The sequence below is a fragment of the Pristiophorus japonicus genome, chromosome 5 (assembly GCF_044704955.1).
Source record: "Pristiophorus japonicus isolate sPriJap1 chromosome 5, sPriJap1.hap1, whole genome shotgun sequence".
Taxonomy (NCBI): Eukaryota; Metazoa; Chordata; class Chondrichthyes; family Pristiophoridae; genus Pristiophorus; species Pristiophorus japonicus.
In genome coordinates, this window is record NC_091981.1 from 138,427,662 (window position 1) to 138,449,280 (window position 21,619).

Sequence of the window (21,619 nt, forward strand, 5' to 3'; positions counted from 1 at the left end):
TAAGATGGAGACATGTTCCTGATGTACTGTCAATAAGGTTTTCACTGTGTATATACTATGCTGGCACCACTAGAGGGTGCAACTAGTGGAGACCGGGGTTTCCTGCCCCCGTGGCAGAGGCTGTCCACCAGAGGACACTGCGGTGGGAGACCTGAGGGTCACCTGCATAGGTGTGCAGTGCCCAGTATAAAAGTATGCCCGCCATGCTTGTGCCTCACTCTGGAGTTACGAATAAAGGACCAAGGTCACTACAGTTTAAGTACAACACATTGCCTCGTGGAGTCATTCAGAGGTACATTACAGACATAACAACTGGCAGACTTTCATGCGATTATGGCTACCTTTTGCACACTTAATTACTTCGCAGAGAGTGATGATTGGGATGCCTTCACGGAAAGGCTCGAGCAATATTTTGTGGCAAATAACCTGGCAGGGGAGACGGACACATTGGCGGAGAAGCGCAAGGCTATACTGCTGACCAGTTGTGGGCCCGAGGTCTACCGCCTCATCAGGGACTTGTTGGCACTCACGAAGGCCAAGGATAAGACATACGATGAGCTGACTGAATTAATTCGCGACCAACTAAAACCAAAAGAGAGCATCCTCACGGCCAGGCACAGATTCTACTCTTACCGCAGACCTGAGGACCAGGAGATTGCAAAATATGCTGCAGACTTCAGGAGACTTGCGGCACCGTGTGATTTTGGCACGCACCTCAACGAATCATTGCGAGACATCTTCGTTATGGGAATTGGCCATGAGGGCCTCCTTCACAAGCTATTATTTGCCGACACCACAGTCAACCTGCAGAAGGCCATCAGCATCAGTCAGGCGTTCATGACCTCGACCTGCAGCACCAAGCAAATTATTCATCCTGTGGACTCAAACCCGGCAAGTACTGTACACAGAATGGTGCCTTTCACAGGCAAGACTGTAGAACGTGGCTCTGCCCAGGGCAGAGAGCACAGACCTCAGGGTTCCAGAACTCCGAGACCGCCGAGGGGTGCTAATCGAGTAGCACCATGCTGACATTGCAGAGGAAACCATAGGACTCACCAGATGCTGAGTACGTATGCAAAGCCTGTAACATGAAGGGCCACCTCCAGCGTATGTGTAAAAGAAATATGACTCACCAGCAGAGGAGTCGGTAGATGACTTTGAATCCAGCAGGGAGTATGATGATTTGACCACAAGAAAAAGTGTATGGAGTGTATACCTGCACCACCGATTGTCCTCCAGTGAAGATGGAAGTCAAGATAAACGGCGTTCCAGTCTTCATGGAAGTGGACACAGGAGAGAGCCAGTCAGTGATGAGCCAGGATGCCTTTGAAAGGTTATGGAACGAAAAATGACACGAGCTGGTTCCAGTGCAGGAAAAGTTGAGCACCTACACCAAGGAGCTGATCCCAGTCCTTGGTAATGCGGGTGTAAGTGTAATCCATAATGACGTGGTGCACAAGTTACCTCTGTGGATTGTTGCAGTTGATGGTCCAATGCTACTCGGAAGAAGGTGGATGGGGAAGATCCAGTGGGTATGGGAAGTCCTCTTCACTCCAGCAATGCTCAGAGGCAGAGCAAAACCTCACCTTCACTTGGGCCAGCCACCAGAGAACAGACCAGCACAACACCTGAGGCACAGACCGTCCATCACGACTGCGTGGCAATGATCCGACCAGAACGACCTAAAAGTACCTTCCCGGCTCCAGTGGCAGGACTCCTGGGGAGGAAGATCGAATTCACAGGCACTCTTCCAGCTTTTATGGCAGAATCGCGGGAGAGAAGGATCATGACAGTCGATCTCGAGGACAGAAGCAAGATGTCGTCCCTGATGCAGCGAGAGACAGCGTTGCTGAAAAAAAAGATGGCCGCGGCCATATCACGAGGTGCAATGCTGAGGGACCAACACATGGTGTCTAACAAAGGATTTGATTGAGGTAAAGCCAGGAGGGTTCTCTTTAAAGGAGGTCTGCAACCAAGTGAACTTAAAGAGACATTGTATGCATGGCAATCAATGTAACGAACCGATTAAGATTGTGAACAAAATGTTGTTGCGAGATGTCTGTACCAGTCCTAATGTAAAGAACAAAATGTTGTTGCGAGATGTCGGGAATAGATTGTCCCCAAAAGTAGCAAGCGAGCAAATTCGGGAGGGTAAAGCCGCTGATCCTGATGCCCTGCCCCAGGTGTCCCCACAAGTTATAGACCAGCGACCTCAGGAGGGTGAAGGCACTGATCCCGATACCCTGCCCCAGGTCTATCCCACGCTGCAGGCACCCGATGGCACTATTCGCCACGGACCTGGAAATGAAAACGGTGCCAATACGTGCAGTCGGCCGCCGTTGCCCGCTACCCGGGTGGAGATGGCACAGACCCCAGACCCAGTCGCTACCTCAGCTATGTCCGGGAGCGAAAGCTCAGAACCAATGAGTTCCCCTGGAATAGCCAGGTTCCCAACACCATTAGAGAGCAGGCAGAATATTTGGCAGCCCTCAAAGGAGGACAGGGAGGCCACACACATCTGTGGCTCTGCCCACCACAAGGCAACGGCAAAGGCCCTGAGTCCTGGCTAGGTGAGCAAACCAAGCCCACCCCGCTAGCAGGGGGTGCAGCGCCACTATCAGACGACTAGGACCCCATTCGGTTGCTCTGGAACCTGCGTCTTCGCATATGTGTACTGCTACCTCACTACTTACCATGACTGAACCATGAATGCAATTTACCCAATCCTGGCGTAAGACCGCAAAACATAACGAATGCAAGTCACTGAACCAAGGTGTCACGATACAAACTGTAACTTCCTTTCTTTGTACTTGCACTGTGTCTGATCCTGTATGTTAATGTAATGGGCCTGCTGCTGCTGTGTGGCGGGGTGGGGGCAGGGGGTAGAATGGATGTATGTAGCCATGGACACATACGTGGATCATACCCAGAACCCACTGGAACCTCCACTGCATCATCAAACCATCCAAACTGGTAACCACTACCTAACGTTGTGGCAAAAGGACTTGGGGATTAACAGGGAGAGAGCCAAGCCAAAGCACAGCCAAGGTGCAAGGGCTATTGGCACATAAGGGAGAGAGCTAAGCCAGAGCACATAGTGCAAAGGTAATCGGCACAAAGGACTTGGGGGAGAGTGATTTTATATATGCAGACTATAGATATACTCTCTGTGTAGTCACTGTATAGTTGCTTAAGATGGAGCCATGTTACCTGATGTACTGTCAATAAGGTTTGCACTGTGTATATACATGCTGGCACCACTAGAGGGTGCAACTAGTGGAGACTGGGGTTTCCTGCCCCCGTGGCAGAGGCTGTCCGCCAGAGGGCACTGCGGTGGGAGACCTGAGGGTCACCTGCATAGGTGTGCAGTGCCCAGTATAAAAGTCTGCTCATCATGCTTGTGCCTCACTCTGGAGTTACGAATAAAGGACCAAGGTCACTATAGTTTGAGTGCAACACATTGCCTCATGGAGTCATTCATAGGTACATTACAGACATAACACTCCCTCCCTCCGCCACTCTCTCCATCCGACACTCCCTCCCTCCTTCTGACACTCCCTCCGACACTCCTTCACCTCCGACACTCCTTCACCTCTGACACTCCCTCCCTCCGACACTCCCTCCCTCCGACACTCCCTCCCTCCGACACTCTCTCCCTTCGACACTCCCTCGCTCGGACACTCTCCCCCTCCGACACTCTTCCCCCTCCGACACTCTCCCCCTCCGACACTCTCTCCCTCCGAGACTCCCTCCGATGAAAGGTCATCGACCTGAAACGTTAACTCTATTTTTCTCTCCACTAATGCTGAGTATTTCCAACTATTTCTGTTTTGATTTCTAGTATCTGCAGTATTTTGATTTTGTACGAACTTTTACCAGTCTGATTAACCTGTCAATTCCTTTCATCGCATATCAAATGTTCAATGTTGATATTTCTGTGGTGTAGTAAGAGTGCTTTTAATGAAATGTGTTACGTACAAAGAGCAAGTTAAATATAACAATATTAGCAAAGTTAACTTTTCTCAGTCTAGTATACATGATCAAGATTGCAACTTTATTTTTTATTAAGCAACAACTTATATAACGCCTTTAATGTAGAAGAACATCCCAATGCACTTCCTAAAGTGTAATGAAAAAATATAGATATTTTATATAGCAGAAGAGCATATGCTTTACTTTTAATTATAAAGATGTCTGGTCAGACAAATCTAAGGATTGAATAATAACTTGTTACCTAAATTATTTTGTTATTAATTTCACCAATTAATATATTTTGTGCCCCTTTTTAAAGAGAAGGTGGGGTGGAAGGTTTAAGTAAACAAAGTTCCTGAAACAATACTGTAATGTATTTGCTTCATAGGATCTTTGCTTAAGAATTCGTAGCAACACATTGCTATTAAGAACGAGTTGGTTTATTAACAAAGGGTTAACAATCACACTACACATTACCAGTTCATTCACTCAGCTCACAACTGCATCGTGGATGACTTAGACCCAATTGACTGGGGTTTTATTGAGTCTTATGAACATCATGTGACTGGCTAAGCAAGCACAATGAAGGATTTTCTTGCAGAGATTGGTGATGGGACTGATGTTAATTAGCAGCAAATAAAAGAGAGTTTCAAAACCTGGAGCAAGTGGTGGAAAAAGTCAACAAGTTATCTTATTCTCAGCACTGAGTTGTAAGAAACCTGCTATTTTTATTGTTTTTGCAAAATACTTTTTGTAACCATATTCATCGATATATCCAAACTAGTTAACAAAATGGGGCAGATCCAGGCTAGATGCAGAATAGACCACTGTTACATGCGCAGGAAACTTAAGAGTATAAGGAGACAAGTAACTTACAAAATAATGGAGGGACAGAAATAAATCTCTACTTTAAAATGTGAAGAGGTTACATTTTTTTATTAATTTATAGAATAAAGTTCAGCTTGCTGTATTTGCCTTGCTGTGTGTTCAAACTGTAACCCTACTGCTCCCGTGCTAATAACCATGCAGCAAGGTTTGTTCAGCAAATTACATGCCAGGCTAGAAGGAGAATGTCCCATCACCCTTAGCTCATAAGTCACTGCAATCCCTTTTCCTCATGACAGGCGTAACTGCAGATCAAAGCTTTGAACAAAGGCTGAAGGTGACACAAAGCACAAGTCCCAGAGCCATTACAACAAATGAGATGATTAAGAGGGGAATTCAAAATTACACAGTTAGAAGGTAGAATTCTGTTTATGTAATCAAGCAGTGCAGTCCCTCAAGAGTTAAAGATGGAAACAAAAATCTCACAGCACCTCTGAAGCATAGCTGCTATAAACGTAAGCTAAGCCTTTCACTTCCATTCCATTTACATTCAGGGAGATTTTCCTTTTACCTAACATCCAGCGCTTTCAATTTTTTCTGAAATGAACTTATTTATTGAAAGACTGATGCACACCTTGTTTACATTATGAAGTTTGCAAAGGATTGATCACACAAGATGTTCCACTGCAAAGTGAAATTGGTGTTATACCACATGTAGTGATGATGGGCATCATCATCATCATCATCATCATAGGCAGTCCCTCGGAATCGAGGAAGACTTGCTTCCACTCTAAAAGTGAGTTCTCAGGTGACTGTACAGTCCAATACGGGAATTACAGTCTCTGTCATAGGTGGGACAGACAGTCGCTGGAGGAAGTGGTGGGTGGGGAGTCTGGTTTGCCGCACGCTCCTTCCGCTGCCAGCACTTGTTTTCTGCATGCTCTCAGCGACGAGACTCCACTTAGGGCAGTCTTTGGTCAGGGATTCCCAGGTGTCAGTGGGGATGTTGCACTTTATCAAGGAGGCTTTGAGGGTGTCCTTGAAACGTTCCCTCTGCCCACCTGGGGCTCACTTGCCATGTAGGAGTTCGGAGTAGAGCGCTTGCTTTGGGAGTCTTGTGTCGGGCAATGGAGCTGGTCGAGTGTGGTCAGTGTTTCAATGCTGGGGATGTTGGCTTGATCGAGAACACTAATGTTGGTGCGTCTGTCCTTTGCAGGATCTTGCGGAGACATTGTTGGTGGTATTTCTCCAGCGATTTGAGGTGTCTACTGTACATGGTCCACGTCTCTGCACCATACAGGAGGGCAGGTATCACTGCAGTCCTGTAGACCATAAGCTTGGTGTCAGATTTGAGGGCCTGATCTTCGAACACTCTCTGCTTCAGGTGACCGAAGGCTGCGCTGGTGCACTGGAGATGGTGTTGAACAATGTCGTCAGGTCTGCCCTTACTGATAATAGGATCTCGAGGTATGGAAAGTGGTCCATGTTGTCCAGGGCTGCGTCATGGATCTTGATGACTGGGGGGCAGTGCTGTGTGGCGGGGTCAGGTTGGTGGAGAATTTTTGTCTTACGGATGTTTAGTGTAAGGCGCATGCTTTCATACGCCTCGGTGAAGATGTTGACGATGAAATTCGTCGGCACCTGATTTCAAGTGTGAAGGTGATAATGAGCATGCATTGCACGCTGGAACCGGGAGAGCTGAGGATGGTCCAAAATTGGTCATCGGGCATCATCGAAATAATCTCGGCATCAAAATAAATGCAGTTCTAACAGTTTTATAATGGAGGGGCTGTAATCTCGAGTAGTTTTCTGTGCGGAAGAACATCGACAGACTAAGTGAGTGGGTAAAAATTTGGCAGATGGAGTATAATGTTGGAAAGTGTGAGGTCATGCACTTTGGCAGAAAAAAAAATCAAAGAGCAAGTTATTATTTAAATGGAGAAAGATTGCAAAGTGCCACAGTACAGCGGGACCTGGGGGTATTTGTGCATGAAACACAAAAGGATAGTATGCAGGTACAGCAGGTGATCAGGAAGGTCAATGGTATCTTGGCCTTTATTGCAAAGGGCATAGAGTATAAAAGCAGGGAAGTCTTGCTACAGCTATATAAGGTATTGGTGAGGGCCACACCTAGAATACTGCATGCAGTTTTGGTTTCCATATTTACGAAAGGATATACTTGCTTTGGAGGCGGTATAGAGAAGGTTCATTAGTTTGATTCTGGAGTTGAGGGGGTTGACTTATGAGGAAAGGTTGAGTAGGTTGGGCCTCTGCTCATTGGAATTCAGAAGAATGAGAGGTGATCTTATCGAAACATATAAGATTATGAGGGGGCTTGACAAGGTGGATGCAGAGAGGATGTTTCCACTGATGAGGGAGACTAGAACTATAGAGGGCATGATCTTAGAACAAGGGCCACCCATTTAAAACAGAGATGAGGAGTAATTTCTTCTCTTAGAGGGTTGTAAATCTGTGGAATTCGCTACCTCAGAGAGCTGTGGAAGCTGGGACACTGAACAAATTTAAGACAGAAATAGACAGTTTCTTAAATAATAAGATGATAAGGGATTATGGGGCATGGGCAGGGAAGTGGAGCTGAGTCCATGATCAGATCAGCCATGATCTTATTAAATGGCGGAGCAGGCTCGAGGGGCCAAATAGCCTACTCCTGTTCCTATTTCTAATGTTCTTATGATCTGATCTGGATCATTCTGAAGTAGAGTTATAATCTAATGCTTGGCAGACTAGTGCCAAAATATGTGTCTGGATTCAGTTACAGAAAATGTTTTATGCTTATTGTTTAGCTCTAGTGGTTTACTAAATTCCTAGTATAGTGGTGGAATATATATTCAACTTCTTGAGGGAATCAATGCTAGGTCATGCTTTCTGGTCATCAGCTATATTTCAGATGGACTCGGCAGTTCTCAGTTCACAGAGGTCAGTCTCAATTTTAAAAATACTTGGGAGGAGAAATTGGCCTTGTTTGCACCTCCCATTAGCTCTACCAGGGCCTGTTTTCGCCCGGGGTGGAACGCTACCGGCTCCCACGAAATCGCGCGGGAGTTAGCGGAGACATGAACATAGTAGCACCACACCCTGCTATTAGCGCACCAGGCTAATAGTTTCCATTTGTGGGGGAATCTAGAACCAGAGGGCATGGTTTCAGAGTAAGGGGCCGCCCATTTAAAACTGAGAGGAGGAGGAATTTCTTTTCTCCGAGGGTTGTAAATCTGTGGAATTCTCTGCCCCAGAAAGCTGCAGAGGCTGGGTCATTGAATATATTTAAGGCAGAGATAGACAGATTTTTGAATGATAGGGGAGTTAAATGTTATGGGGAGCAGGCAGGGCAGTGGAGCTGAGCCCATGATCAGATCAGCCATGATCTTATTGAATGGTGGAGCAGGCGCGAGGGGCCAAATGGCCTACTCCTGTTCCTAATTCTTATGTTCTTATGTTCTTAGTCCTATTTCTTATGTTCTTATGGGCCGCCGTGCCTCCGCTGGTGACATCATCACCGTGCGCGGTGACCCCTTTGCACCCCACGACGACTCCTTTCCGTTCTGTGGTGGAAATTGCCAGCGTCCCGTGAGGATGCCGTGGGCATCCACGTGGGTTGTGAACTGGGCTGACCTCCGTTCCCCGGGCAGAAATTAAAAAGGAGTTGCGCCGCGTCGTGGGCCTCCATTTCTTTTTTCCGGACGGCTCACTAGTCGGCCCATGATCCATCGAAGTTGCGTGGCCCGGGCCGCAATCGTGCAGCCCGGCACTCCATTTGGGTGCCGGGATGCAGCCACAGCATCATGCAGCCCTGGTGGCCCAGTGGAGGCCATCAAAGGGCCTGCAGAGTTCGCAGCAGCCCTCCCCTTTAAAGGAGAAGTGCATTGAAATGCGTCAGCGCTATGCGGGTGGGATCATCATTGCTACGCGGCTTCTCCGCATGGCGCTGATGCGTTTCAATGCCCTTCCCCATGCGGAGAAGCCGCATAGCCTACTGATCCCACCCGCATAGCGCCCCGGACACCGCCCCAACAGGAAGTGGTGTGCACAACATTGCGCTCCACTTCCTGTGAGGGGCAGTAACCCGAATTTTGCGGCCGGGACGGGACTTCTGCACCAGGCGCAGGAAGTCCCGCCCCAACTCGGTTACCATCCCCAAAGGAGGTGCAGAGTCATTTCGACCCCAAAAACTCATCCATATACCCAATTGCAATGTACTGAGGAGGCTTTACTTCATCAAAGCCAGAATTGCTTGTTAACAGGACAATGAACAGGACTTGAATTTAAGCTAGAAGTAGGAATTTCCACTGAAATTCAGTATGACGAAATAAAATTGGAACTGCATGTATGCTGTGTTCAGTTCACCTTTGTTCACAAACCAATGATATTATCCACTCTGCTTAGTAATTTAGTCAGAATTAATAAAACCTAGATTCATTCAGAATCAGAATTGAAAATATACAGAAACTGTAAATGAAAAGAGCTTCACTATTGTATGATCTTGCCATTTAAATTATCTCCTTTGATGAAAACTTCAAACAAAAGGTTAAAATAACCGATTAGACATGGGCCCTGAAATTCAGTGCAGTTTTCTTGATTTATTGCTGTTACTTTGGTGAAAGTAACTCTGGAAAAATGATGTAAACAGCCATTTTTAGCTATTTATGCCATTTCTCCGGGGGTTCTGCTGATCTTTTGCTGAAGTTACGGCAGTAGGTCAGGAGAAATCCTGTGGTAATTCCAGACAAAGACTTCTTTTTAAAAAATGACAAGACAATCATACTGTACTGATAGATAACTGATTATGCCTGCCAAGTCAAAGTGTAACCAAATATAACTTTACGGCCTGGATGGAGTCTCTGCTCAATTGCGCTGGTTCTTTTTTGCACAATTGATCTGATATCGATGTAACTAGTGCAAAAAAAGCCGGATACTTTATGCACGAATTACATTCAGCGCAACTTGAGTTTCCGTGATATTTTGCACTAGTTTATAAAACATCGCACAAGAAGCAGACCCGCTCACAAAACTGGCCACTCCCCCAGGGAGAATTAAACACCATTGTGAGTTTTCCGCTAATTGCACTCATTTGCAGGCCTTTAATGAGGCTGGGTCCTTTTGATGAAAGGACACTAATAGGTACATTGTCAAAGGTTTTGAATTAAACTTTTAAAAATATTTACTAAGGAACTGACTACATTACCCCAATCTAACTAGAAATAATTTTGTATATTTTTTAAGAATCATTTACAGTCATTTAAAATCGGGTTACTCACAGGTGGTGGATTGACACTGTGATTTTTTTAATTAGTTATTTGTGTGGTGCGAATGCTATTTGCCACTTTTCGGCCCAAGCCTGAATGTTGTCCCGGTCTTGCTGCATGCGGGCATAAACTGCTTCATTTTCTGAGGAGTTGCAAATGGAATGGAACACTGCAATCATCAGCAAACATCCCCACTTCTGACCTTATGATGGAGGGAAGGTCATTGATGAAGAAACTGAAGATGGTTGGGCCGAGGGTACTGCCCTGAAGAACTCCTGCAGCAATGTCCTGGGGCTGAGATGATTGGCCTCCAACAACCACAACCATCTTCCTTTGAGCTAGGTATGACTCCAACCAGTTGAGAGTTGTCGCCCTGATTCCCATTGACTTCAATTTTACGAGGGCTCCTAGATGCCACACTCGGTCAAATACTGCCTTGATGACAAGGGCAGTCACTCTTAGCTAACCTCTGGAATTCAGCTCGTTTCTCCATGTTTGGACCAAGGCTGTAATGCTTATTCTTTTGTGATAAACCCATTTTCAGTTGTATTAATCAAACTTTACCAAGTTACCATTCTTGGGAGCGGACTTTCTGGTCTGTTTTTTACCTCGGAGTGGCGGCAATGGTGGCAGTGAGGTATTCTGGCGGGCAGTCAGCCGGTTTTCGGGGTCGGTTTTGCAACGGCACGGAGCAGCACCGCCCAGAAGAGCTGCGCTGGTGTGCAACATGCCTGGTTGTGACACCGGCATGTTTTTTGACTCCTGCCCCACCCATACACCCCGGAGCGCGCCCCGCAGTGACGTCTGGCAAATCGGGCAGTCCAACTATATCGACTGCAGAGAGGTAAGTAATGCAGTCATAAGGTAAGTGTGATTGTTTTTTATTTTCATTTGTTTTGCAATTTAATTTGTGGTGGCATGGGCTATGTATTGGGAATGGTTTTTTTCATTTTTTTTTTTCTCTTCCAGGCATCTCTCAGACCGCTCCCGGCCCGGCTCTTCAGCTCGGGATTTTCCTATGCTAACACCCAAGAGAGGTGTACAATGCCTCCCTTAGCGTTGTGCCCCAGACTCGGGGGCCAGATGCCCAATTTTGGTTACTGAGGCGCAAACTATTCCCAGGCACAAACTTTACCGCCCCACCACTATTACCGCTCCGACATCAGCAAAGCTGAAAATCCAGCCCTTGATATATTAAGGAATATTGTTTTAAACTTTTTTTTAAAATTACATTCTAAAATGCTGCCCTATTATGCTGGTTCATGGCAGATTTTGCTTTCAGTGATACACAAATATGTTTGAAACTCGGGGAAAAATAACATTTTTCAAAACGGCGCAATTTTGGACCGTTTACACCGGAATTGTAAATTATGCCGAAAGCAATAATAGAGATGCATGGATAGGAAAGCTGGTTGAGGAGGTAGTGTATGTTTGTGTGAATTCTGATTTCTCACTTAAATACAAGTCTCAACCATTAGCTTCCTTTCACTCACAGCCATCACTCGACCTTCCCATCTGATATAACCTCACTCAACCCAGGGTCTCATTCACAGAAAAGGCCATCTCCAACCACTTCCTTCTACCCCTCACCGCCCACATCCCCCTACTCTTTCCTTCTGAATCCACCGAAGAGAAAAATTCTCCCAAAACACTTGCAATTGCACTTTCAAATGCCCAACTGCCTAGCATCTGTACCTCCAATAGCCACAATATTTCTGCAGCTACCATGCTCTTCCACCTTTCTGGCCTCCGTGTTAGCTGATATTGTTAACAGTTCTCTTTCCTTAGGTACTGTCCCCCTCTCCCCTTTAAATCTGCCGTCATCACCCCTCCCCTCAAAAGACCAAAACTTGACCCCTCTGTCCTTGCAAACTACTGCTCCATCTCCAAACTCCCTTTCCTCTCCAAAGTCCTTGAACGTCCTGTTGCCTACCAAATCCATGCCCATCTTTCCCAGAACTCAATGTTTGAATCCCTCCAATCGGGTTTCCGTCCCTGCCACAGTACCGAAATGGCTTTTATCAAAGTCACAAATTACATCCTGTGTGAATGTGACCGTGGTGAACTATCCCTTCTTGTCCCTTTTGACCTGTCTGCAGCCTTTGAGATGGCTGACCACATCAACCTCCTCCAACGCTCTCCTCCGTTATCCAGCTGGATGGAACTGCACTCGCCTAGTTCCATTCTTATCTATCCAGTCATAGCCATAGAATCACCTGCAATGGCTTCTCTTCCTGCTCCTGCACCATTACCTCTGGAGGTCCCCAAGGATCTAACCTTGGTTCCCTTTTATTTCTCATCTACATGCTTCCTCTTGGCAATATCATCCAAAAACATAAAGTCAGTTTCCACATGTTTGCTGAGGACACCATCACATCTCTTGACCCCTCCACTGTCTCTAAATTGTCATTCCTAGCCAGCCTTCCAACTTGCACCCTGCATAAACTTAAGCTAATCCAAAACTCTGCTGTCTGTATCTTAACTTGTACTGTCCCATTCACCCATCACCTCTGTGCTCACTGTCCTACATTGGCTCCCGGTTGAGCAACACCTTGATTTTAAAATTCTCATCCTTGTTTTCAAATCCCTCCATGGCCTCACCCTTCCCTATCTCTGTAGCCTCCTCCACCCCTACAACTCTCTGATATATCTGCGCTCCTCCAATTCTGGCCTCTTGTGCATCCTAAGCTCTGGAATTCCCTGCCTAAACCTCCCCGCTTCTCTACCCCTCTTTTCTCCTTTAAGACACTTCTTAAAACCTACCTCTTTGATCAAGCTTTTGGTTATCTACCTAATATCTCTGTATGTGGCTCGCTGTCAAATTTTGCTTGATCAAGCTCTTGTGAAGTGCCTTGGGACAATTTACTCCATTACGAGCACAATATATATGCCAGTTGTTATTGTTGTTGTCCTCAGTGAAACTTTTACGCTCTTCCATTCCAATATTTCCCCTGCTATGGCTCCCATCTTCACTGCCTCAAGTCCAAGGATGAAAATTTAAGCATATCTGGCATGCAATTAGTTTAGCCAGATCTGGCTGAACCACATCAAACACTATTGGGCCTCACTGTCCTCTGCCAAACCATTTACTACTTCAGGATCATCCTGGAGAGCAAAGATAGCCTCCAGCTTCTTTTTCCTACTAAAACTATCTCTATAAACCCTTCTCCTCTGTTCACTCCCATCCTTATCTCTGCTTCTTTCCCCTTTTCCATTGTCCGCCGGGCCAAAGACCCCACTCCTCCTACCCCAACCAAGGTTCCTAGCTACCCCAGCCCTGATCTCATGCCTTTCTCTAGTTTCTCTAGTTTCTCTCCTTTCTCCCCTCATGGCCTCTCTAAGCTCATCTTGTCCATGAGACCCACCTCCCGGTCTCTTGACCCTGTTCGCATTAAACTCCTGGCCCCCCTGCTACCTGACATTGCAAATAATTTCCTCTTCCCAGGTACTCTTCCTCTCCCTTTTAAATCGGAATTCCTCATCCTCAGAAATCCCACCCTTTACCAATGTTCCTTCTAATGTTTTTATCCTGCGTGGTCGTGCATGCGTAGTATCTCTTCCAGTGCCAGCAGCTGGTGAGCGGCCTACGCGGGTCCTCTGGGTTCTTAGCAGGAACATTACCCTTGATCTCTCTGCCTTTGAAAACTGTCCCCCCTTATCCAACCTCTCTTTCCTCTCCAAAGTCCTCGAATGTTTTGTTGCCTCCCAAATCCATGGCCACCTTTTCCATAATTCCCTATGTGAAAATCTCCAATTAGATATCTATGCTTGCCAATAACACTGAAATGGCTTGAATCAAAGTCACAACTGTCATATGCTTGTGATCATGGAACCCTATCCCTCCTTTTCCTCCTTGACCTCTTTGCAACGTTTGATATGGTGAACTGCAACATCCTAGTCCAGTGCATCTTTTCTGATATCCAGCTCAGTGTCACTGCCCTCACTTGGTTCCACTTGTACCTATCCAATTACAGCCAAGGCTTTTCTTCCTATCACTGCCTTTTCCTCTACCGCATCTACATCTGCCCCTGGATGACATCATTCAAAGACATTGGGTCAGCTTCCACATGTACCCTGACGATACCCATCTGTACCTCTCTACCACCAGTCACAACCCCGCCACTGCTGTCAGATTACCTTTCCAATATCCAGTCTTGAATGTGTCTCAATTGCCTCTACTTAAACATTGGGAAGATCAAAGCTATCCCTTTCAGCCCTGGCCACAAGCTCATTACTCTTGCCACCAATCCCATTACCCCTCACAGAACAGATTGAAACAGATTATTTGTAACCTCAGTGTTCTATTCAACTCTGAGTTGAATTTCTGAGACCATGGGCTAGAACCTCCACTTTTTTTCCTGCTTAACGCCTACAACACCCATTGAACCGCTGAAATGAGGTATAATGCCCAGATATTGCCCATTTTGGCACTAAATGGAAACTAACAGGCTTTTTTAGGAGACTTATCACCGAGCGTTATTTTCCCCATGTGCTTAATGCTGAGAAAAAATATTACCGCACGCCCACTTTTTTGGGCGGAATCAGCAGAATGGACTATTTCAACACCCATAATATCGTCCAGTGTTACTTTCCTCACGGACTTAACGGCGAACTTCAATAATAATGCCTGGTGACTGTTTGTTTTTTGTCGTAAAGAGCATATTTACCCAAACTAGCGGCCATGGAGATCACCCACCGTCAATTTCACCACCTCGCACATGTATCACCCAAAATATTGCTCGCTCAAATAACTGCCCACAAAAAGTAGAACTAACTGGGACGGATGCCAGCAGGGTGGCTGGCATTTGTTAATTCCCACTCTTACATGCGGAGCTGATATCGGAAAGATTTGCCTGAAAGAGCGCTGATGTGAGTGACAACACTGACACACTGCTGTGTGTGTGCAGCTCAGACATCAATGGCGCCCATCAGCTTGGTGCCAGCTAAAGTTTACGTTGATTGATGTTAAGTTGTATTTAACCCTTTCACGGTAAGGAATCACCAGTGTGTAACGGTCCAGCTATCTGAGACAATGTGCAACAAGGTTATGTTCAATAACAAAAGTTTAATACCAACATTGGTCTGAAATCATAAGTGACACAGCCAATAACACGCAACCCTGCCCACATCCCACTTTTTCCACCATTGATATAAATCACATGGTCATCATGTCCAGCAACACAGAATACAAAGGCAAAGCAGAAGCGTGGTCCCCAGCCCCCATACATTGCAACAAATTGCATACACACAGATGGCGATAAAACACAGCCCATCACCTGCACACATGCACCTCACTTTCCTTCCCCCCTCTCTTTCTTCTCCCCACCTCCATCCCTTCCCCTCCTCGCTCCACGGCGCCTGGCCGAGGAGCTCCTTAGGCGGTGCCTCATTGGGGGGGATGAAGGCAGATGTGGTGGGTGCACGGGTACAGGAGCAGAGGGTGTCGAGGGGGCAACATTTTCTGATGCAGAAGCAGGATCTTAGTCTTTGCTCTCATCTGTCATTCGCAGTGGTGGTGCGGGACCTAGGGGTGGAGTGCCGCGCTCGGGGACTACTGGGAACCTTCTGCCACCATTGTTCCTGACTACCAGCTCCAGGGCCTCCTCCATCCCTTCTATGTTATATCTTATTTGTTGGACAAAAAATCAGTGCCAACTATGTTCTTGGTGCTTAGTAGGCTTTTTGCTACTGGTGAATCTCTGTCGTGTCTCCCACAACAGCCAGACAAGCACACACCACAGCCACACATGGTTTCAGTGCCTCTGAGCTCCCTCTCTCTGTCTCCTCTTCTGCACATGTCATGATGACCCTTGACATCCTGAATCGCGGGAATTAAGCGTTGCCATGCCGTTGCTAAGGATTGCCACACTTTACAGCAGAAGGTCAGAAAAATTTAACGCTACTGCCCATTTGATATCGCTTATGGTAATGCCCATTTTCAAAAATGTAAACTAACTGTTTTGAGAATGGGCGAGAAGCCGGCGATCTGAAAACCTTTCTTTGTCACCCACGCCGGAAATAAAGCCCATTTTGGGGCGAGAAGCTCAAAAGTGGAGGTCCTAGCCCCATATCTTCTCATAAGTTCCATTCCAGGAACTAGTGATTTCTAAAAAATTAACTTCACCTAGACGGGTTTGTTTATAGCCGAATTTGTTATTGTTTTCATTTATACAAGTTCACTCCCAGCATTAACTGGTAGTTTAGGAACTCAGAACAGGAGAATTTGCATTGGAATCTTGATGCTGCTCATGCTCTCATGTTTTGTGATTCACAATAGCAGGTCTTAAGTGAGCTTTTACATTTGAAACATTGCTACCAAGCAAAAATCGGTTGTAATTTCCCTGAAATGTTACTTTTTCACACTGAGGTGTCACAATCGCCTTACTTTCTTTAAGATTTGTTAAAATGCCAGTTCTGTGGGCTATATCCAGTGAACCTGTGCACGGAACTTAAAAGCAGTTTAGCAGTGTCTGGAGAAAGAGGAAGCTGCAGACTTATACAATGAGATTGTGCAATCACATCATGAGATTGGTGTGCTTGAAGGCCTACGGCTCCTCAGGGATTTTCCATTGGAGCTGCAGTTACTCTCACGATATTGCCCCCCTGTGGAGATAGGAATGTGATCCAGTTCACAAGCATGAAACCAGCTCAGCTTTGATTTAACACACTCATCCACACAGTAGCTAAATTGTTCTTTCAACTCTAATTATTCTTAATCTGCATCCCACGTTTGACAGCAGGGCAGAAGGTGTTAAAGTCCAAACCTTCCCTCGAGCCTGACTGACAATTACACACTAAATTGACTTTTCTCACTATCTCTTTAAGAAAATTACAAAACACAGCTTATGTGAACTTTCTGAATGTTGCTTGGCATCAGTCAGAGTGATAAATCATTGACCTCATAGGAGTAAAAGAGTAAGGAATTTAAACTTTACTTAAGGAGATGGTAGCTGGATTACCTACAAAGAATCCACTTATTTAAACTCCACATCACCAACAATCTATTTCGGCTGGTAAAGGAGTAGTTTTAACATTGGCCAGGAAAGCCAATATCCAACTGTTAGTTCCTTAATTTGATTCTTTCAGAGGTTTGGCACTCAATTAAGTAAGCTTCATAAAATGGGTGTGGTTCTGTTATTATGAAATATTTGTTCTATTTTTGAACTTGTGCTTATATGACACAGCTTGGATTTGAAGCAAGAATTAAAACTACAAACTATGGGCCCAACATTGCCCAAGCCATTTTTTTGGCGTACTGACCTGAAGCGTGCCGACTTTGCGCACTGGAAAGGGTGTCAGAAAAAGGGGCCCCATCCTGGCCACTCTTCGGAGTCCCGGAGTCGTGGCATGGCGTGGAGACAGATGGGGGGGGGGGGGGGGGGGGGGGGGCGGTGCAACAGGCCAGCGCAGAAAGCACTGCTGGGACCTGCGCACATGCTCAGTGAGAGCTGCGTGCATACTCCTGCCCTCCCAGCGCGTCCTGTGGGACTTCGCTTTTATTTTTTATTTAGTGGCTGTGCTTGTGTGACTGTGCTTGAGACTTTTGATTGTGGGGGGGAGGAGGAGAGTTTTGGGGGGGGGAGGAGGAGAGTTTTGGGGGGGGGAGGAGGAGAGTTTTGCGGGGAGAGAGAAAGAGTGTATGGGAGGGGGAGAGAATGAGTGTATTGGGGGGGGAGGAGGAGAGCTTTGTGGGGGGGGGGGCGGAGAAAGAGTGTTTGGGGGGGGTGGAGAAAGAGTGTCTCTCTCTGGCTATCACCCCCTCCCGTGACATCGCGGCCAGCAGCTCGCATTTCTCCGGTAGGATTTACTTCATTTTTATTACTATTTTAATTGTTTGAGCTTTTCCTTGCAATGTTTGGTGCTTGGTTGTTGAGGTTCTCTCCAGTTCCCTTCCCTCCCCTATGCCTGCCCTAATGTCTGCCGAATGTGCGCTGCTTTTTCTTCACTGCCCGCAAGGTTTTTCAGAGCTGGCCATATACGCTGACCAAAGTGGATTTGGAATAAGTGGCATAAATGGCGAAAACTGGCGTAAGTGTCTGGGAACACCCCCTTTTGAAAAAAAAACTGACCTAAAGAAAATCGTACCTAACTGACTTACTCTGGAGCAAATTTGAGGGGGGGGATAATGGCATTTTTTTTTTTTACTTACTCCAACAAAATTGATGCAAGTCATGGCCAGTATTGTGCCCTATATTTGTAGCTTTAAAAACACTTTTTGTGAGTCTTCTGCCTATCGACAAAATCCTTTTTAACTCTGGTACCGGTAGCTTTGTATGTACATGTCAACAGCAACAACAGCTAGCATTTATAAGGCACTTTGAATATAGAAGACCTTTCAAGGATTTTTACAGAGCAATGAGAAGAACAGATGGTCTGTCATGGGAGAGAGGTTAGGACAGGTGATAGAAGACTTAGTAAAACAGATAGATCTTGAGATGGTTCTTAAAGGAAGACAGAGGAGTAGAGAAGAAGAGCAACTTGGGAGAGAATTTCAAAGAGTAGAGTCAACAAAACTGTAAGTTCTGCCAACAATGGTGAGACGAAGGCAGGAGGAAGGCCCATGGGGCCCAAAGTGTGTGGAAGGGGATATATGGCTAGAGGAAGTTGCAGAGTAGAGAATTGAAAGCCCGTGATTTATCACTCTGACTGATGCCTCATTTGAAGATGAGGGCAATAATTTAAAATTGAATATATTGTAGATCAAGGGGGTTGGGGGTGATGGATAAACTGAACTTAGTGCAGGACAGAATACAGGGCAGCTGTGATTTGGACATGCTGGAATTCATGGATAGTGGTTGATGGAAGGCAAACAAAGACAGCAGCGTCGGTGACAAAAGTCTTAAATAGGGTTTCAGTGGCAGTAATGGAGCTGAGGTGGAGCAGCAGCACACAATGTTGCAGTGGTGGAAGTGAGCCAACATGGTGATGGAATGGACATGCGATATGAAACTGAGCTCACACTTAAATACGACATTGAAGTTGCAGATGGTTTTGTTCAGCCTAACTGAGTGGCGGAGAGGAGTATGGCATCAGTGGGAAGCAAATGAAGTTTATGGAGGATGCTGAAAATGCTGGTTTAGGTCTTTCTGATGTTTAGCTGAAGGAAGTTATGACTCATCAAAGACATGGGCCTCGTTAGCGGCTCCCGTTATCACCTCCAGGGGCCGCTAACAGGGCACTAACCGGATTGCGACCAGGCGTGGTGATAACATTGTGGTGGGGGTGCAGGGTTGCACCTGGTCTCCTTCACGTGGAGATTGTGACATCATTGCCGTGCGCATCACCCTGGTAGCACCCTGCAGCATCACTGGGCGAAAACACCGGCAGCTGCAAACATCGGGAGGCCAGGTGCTTTGGGGACGATACTTAAGACAAGGTGGCTGAGTTAAGTAAAAACATTTTTTACCTTCCCTCTTGCAAGTTGTTCCAAGGATTCTTGCTCGCAATCGAGCAGCCCTACTCTCTGCTTGAGTGCTGGGCTGATCAGGCAGGATCGCGGCTGCCGTCGTGGAGAAGGTCATTTTTTTTTCTTTGCAGAGACAGCAGCGATAGCCCTTCCCTTTAAGGGAGGGAAGGAGCCTTTAAATGTGGCAACGTTGCACGGCCCAGTATGCAAGCTGCTCCACTCATCGCCCAGCCTGCTGCTGATTACGCTCCAGGAAAGAAGTGGAGCACCTGATTTAGCATTCCATTTCCTTCCTGGAATGCAACAGGCAAATTTTTTTTAAGTTTGAAAACATTAGCGCCTGGTGCTAATTTTTCTAATTTCTCCCCCATGATGTCACGCAGGTAATCATATAGCATTGGAATCAAATTGAGATAAGGAAAGTGATTGAGAGGTAGAGCTGGATGTCATCAGCATATATGTGGAAACTAACCCCATGCCTGCGGATTATGTCACAAAGGGGAACCATGTCCATAGAAACATAGAAACATAGAAACTAGGTGCAGGAGCAGGCCATTCAGCCCTTCTAGCCCGCACCGCCATTCAATGAGTTCATGGCTGAACATGAAACTTCAGTACCCCCTTCCTGCTTTCTCGCCATACCCCTTGATCCCCCGAGTAGTAAGGACTTCATCTAACTCCCTTTTGAATATATTCAGTGAATTGGCCTCAACTACTTTCTGTGGTAGAGAATTCCACAGGTTCACCACTCTCTGGGTGAAGAAGTTTCTCCTCATCTCGGTCCTAAGATGCCCTTATCCTTAGACTGTGACCCCTGGTTCTGGACTTCCCCAACATTGGGAACATTCTTCCTGCATCTAACCTGTCTAAACCCGTCAGAATTTTAAACGTTTCTATGAGGTCCCCTCTCATTCTTCTGAACTCCAGTGAATACAAGCCCAGTTGATCCAGTCTTTCTTGATAGGTCAGTCCCACCATCCCGGGAATCAGTCTGGTGAATCTTCGCTGCACTCCCTCAATAGCAAGAATGTCCTTCCTCAAGTTAGGAGACCAAAACTGTACACAATACTCCAGGTGTGGCCTCACCAAGACCCTGTACAACTGTAGCAACACCTCCCTGCCCCTGTACTCAAATCCCCTCGCTATGAAGGCCAACATGCCATTTGCTTTCTTAACCGCCTGCTGTACCTGCATGCCAACCTTCAATGACTGATGTACCATGACACCCAGGTCTCGTTGCACCTTCCCTTTTCCTAATCTGTCACCATTCAGATAATAGTCTGTCTCTCTGTTTTTACCACCAAAGTGGATAACCTCACATTTATCCACATTATACTTCATCTGCCATGCATTTGCCCACTCACCTAACCTATCCAAGTCACTCTGGAGCCTCATAGCATCCTCCTCGCAGCTCACACTGCCACCCAACTTAGTGTCATCCGCAAATTTGGAGATACTACATTTAATCCCCTCGTCTAAATCATTAATGTACAATGTAAACAGCTGGGGCCCCAGCACAGAACCTTGCGGTATCCCACTAGTCACTGCCTGCCATTCTGAAAAGTACCCATTTACTCCTACTCTTTGCTTCCTGTCTGACAACCAGTTCTCAATCCACGTCAGCACACTACCCCCAATCCCATGTGCTTTAACGTTGCACATTAATCTCTTGTGTGGGACCTTGTCGAAAGCCTTCTGAAAGTCCAAATATACCACATCAACTGGTTCTCCTTTGTCCACATTACTTGAAACATCCTCAAAAAATTCCAGAAGATTTGTCAAGCATGATTTCCCTTTCACAAATCCATGCTGACTTGGACCTATCATGTCACCATTTTCCAAATGCGCTGCTATGACATCCTTAATAATTGATTCCATCATTTTACCCACTACTGAGGTCAGGCTGACCGGTCTATAATTCCCTGTTTTCTCTCTCCCTCCTTTTTTAAAAAGTGGGATTACATTGGCTACCCTCCACTCGATAGGAACTGATCCAGAGTCAATGGAATGTTGGAAAATGACTGTCAATGCATCCGCTATTTCCAAGGCCACCTCCTTAAGTACTCTGGGATGCAGTCCATCAGGCCCTGGGGATTTATCGGCCTTCAATCCCATCAATTTCCCCAACACAATTTCCCGACTAATAAAGATTTCC

General features: G+C 46.2%; 2 protein-coding genes across 2 annotated transcripts in view; one reads left to right on the forward strand and one right to left on the reverse strand.

Annotated features, from left to right (window-relative positions):
- LOC139264466 (histone deacetylase 9-like) overlaps positions 1–1,149 on the reverse strand; it is a 1,015,340-nt gene extending 1,014,191 nt beyond the window's left edge. Inside the window, exon 1 of the mRNA XM_070880994.1 lies at positions 1,134–1,149. The gene's annotated coding sequence lies outside the window, so the exon portion shown is untranslated. The remainder of the gene's footprint in view (positions 1–1,133) is intronic.
- Positions 1–21,619, forward strand: part of LOC139264112 (uncharacterized) — a 46,905-nt gene that overhangs the window by 15,014 nt on the left and 10,272 nt on the right. The window contains exon 5 of the mRNA XM_070880203.1: positions 6,014–6,344. Within this exon, the coding sequence (XP_070736304.1) occupies positions 6,014–6,344 (331 nt within the window). The remainder of the gene's footprint in view (positions 1–6,013; positions 6,345–21,619) is intronic.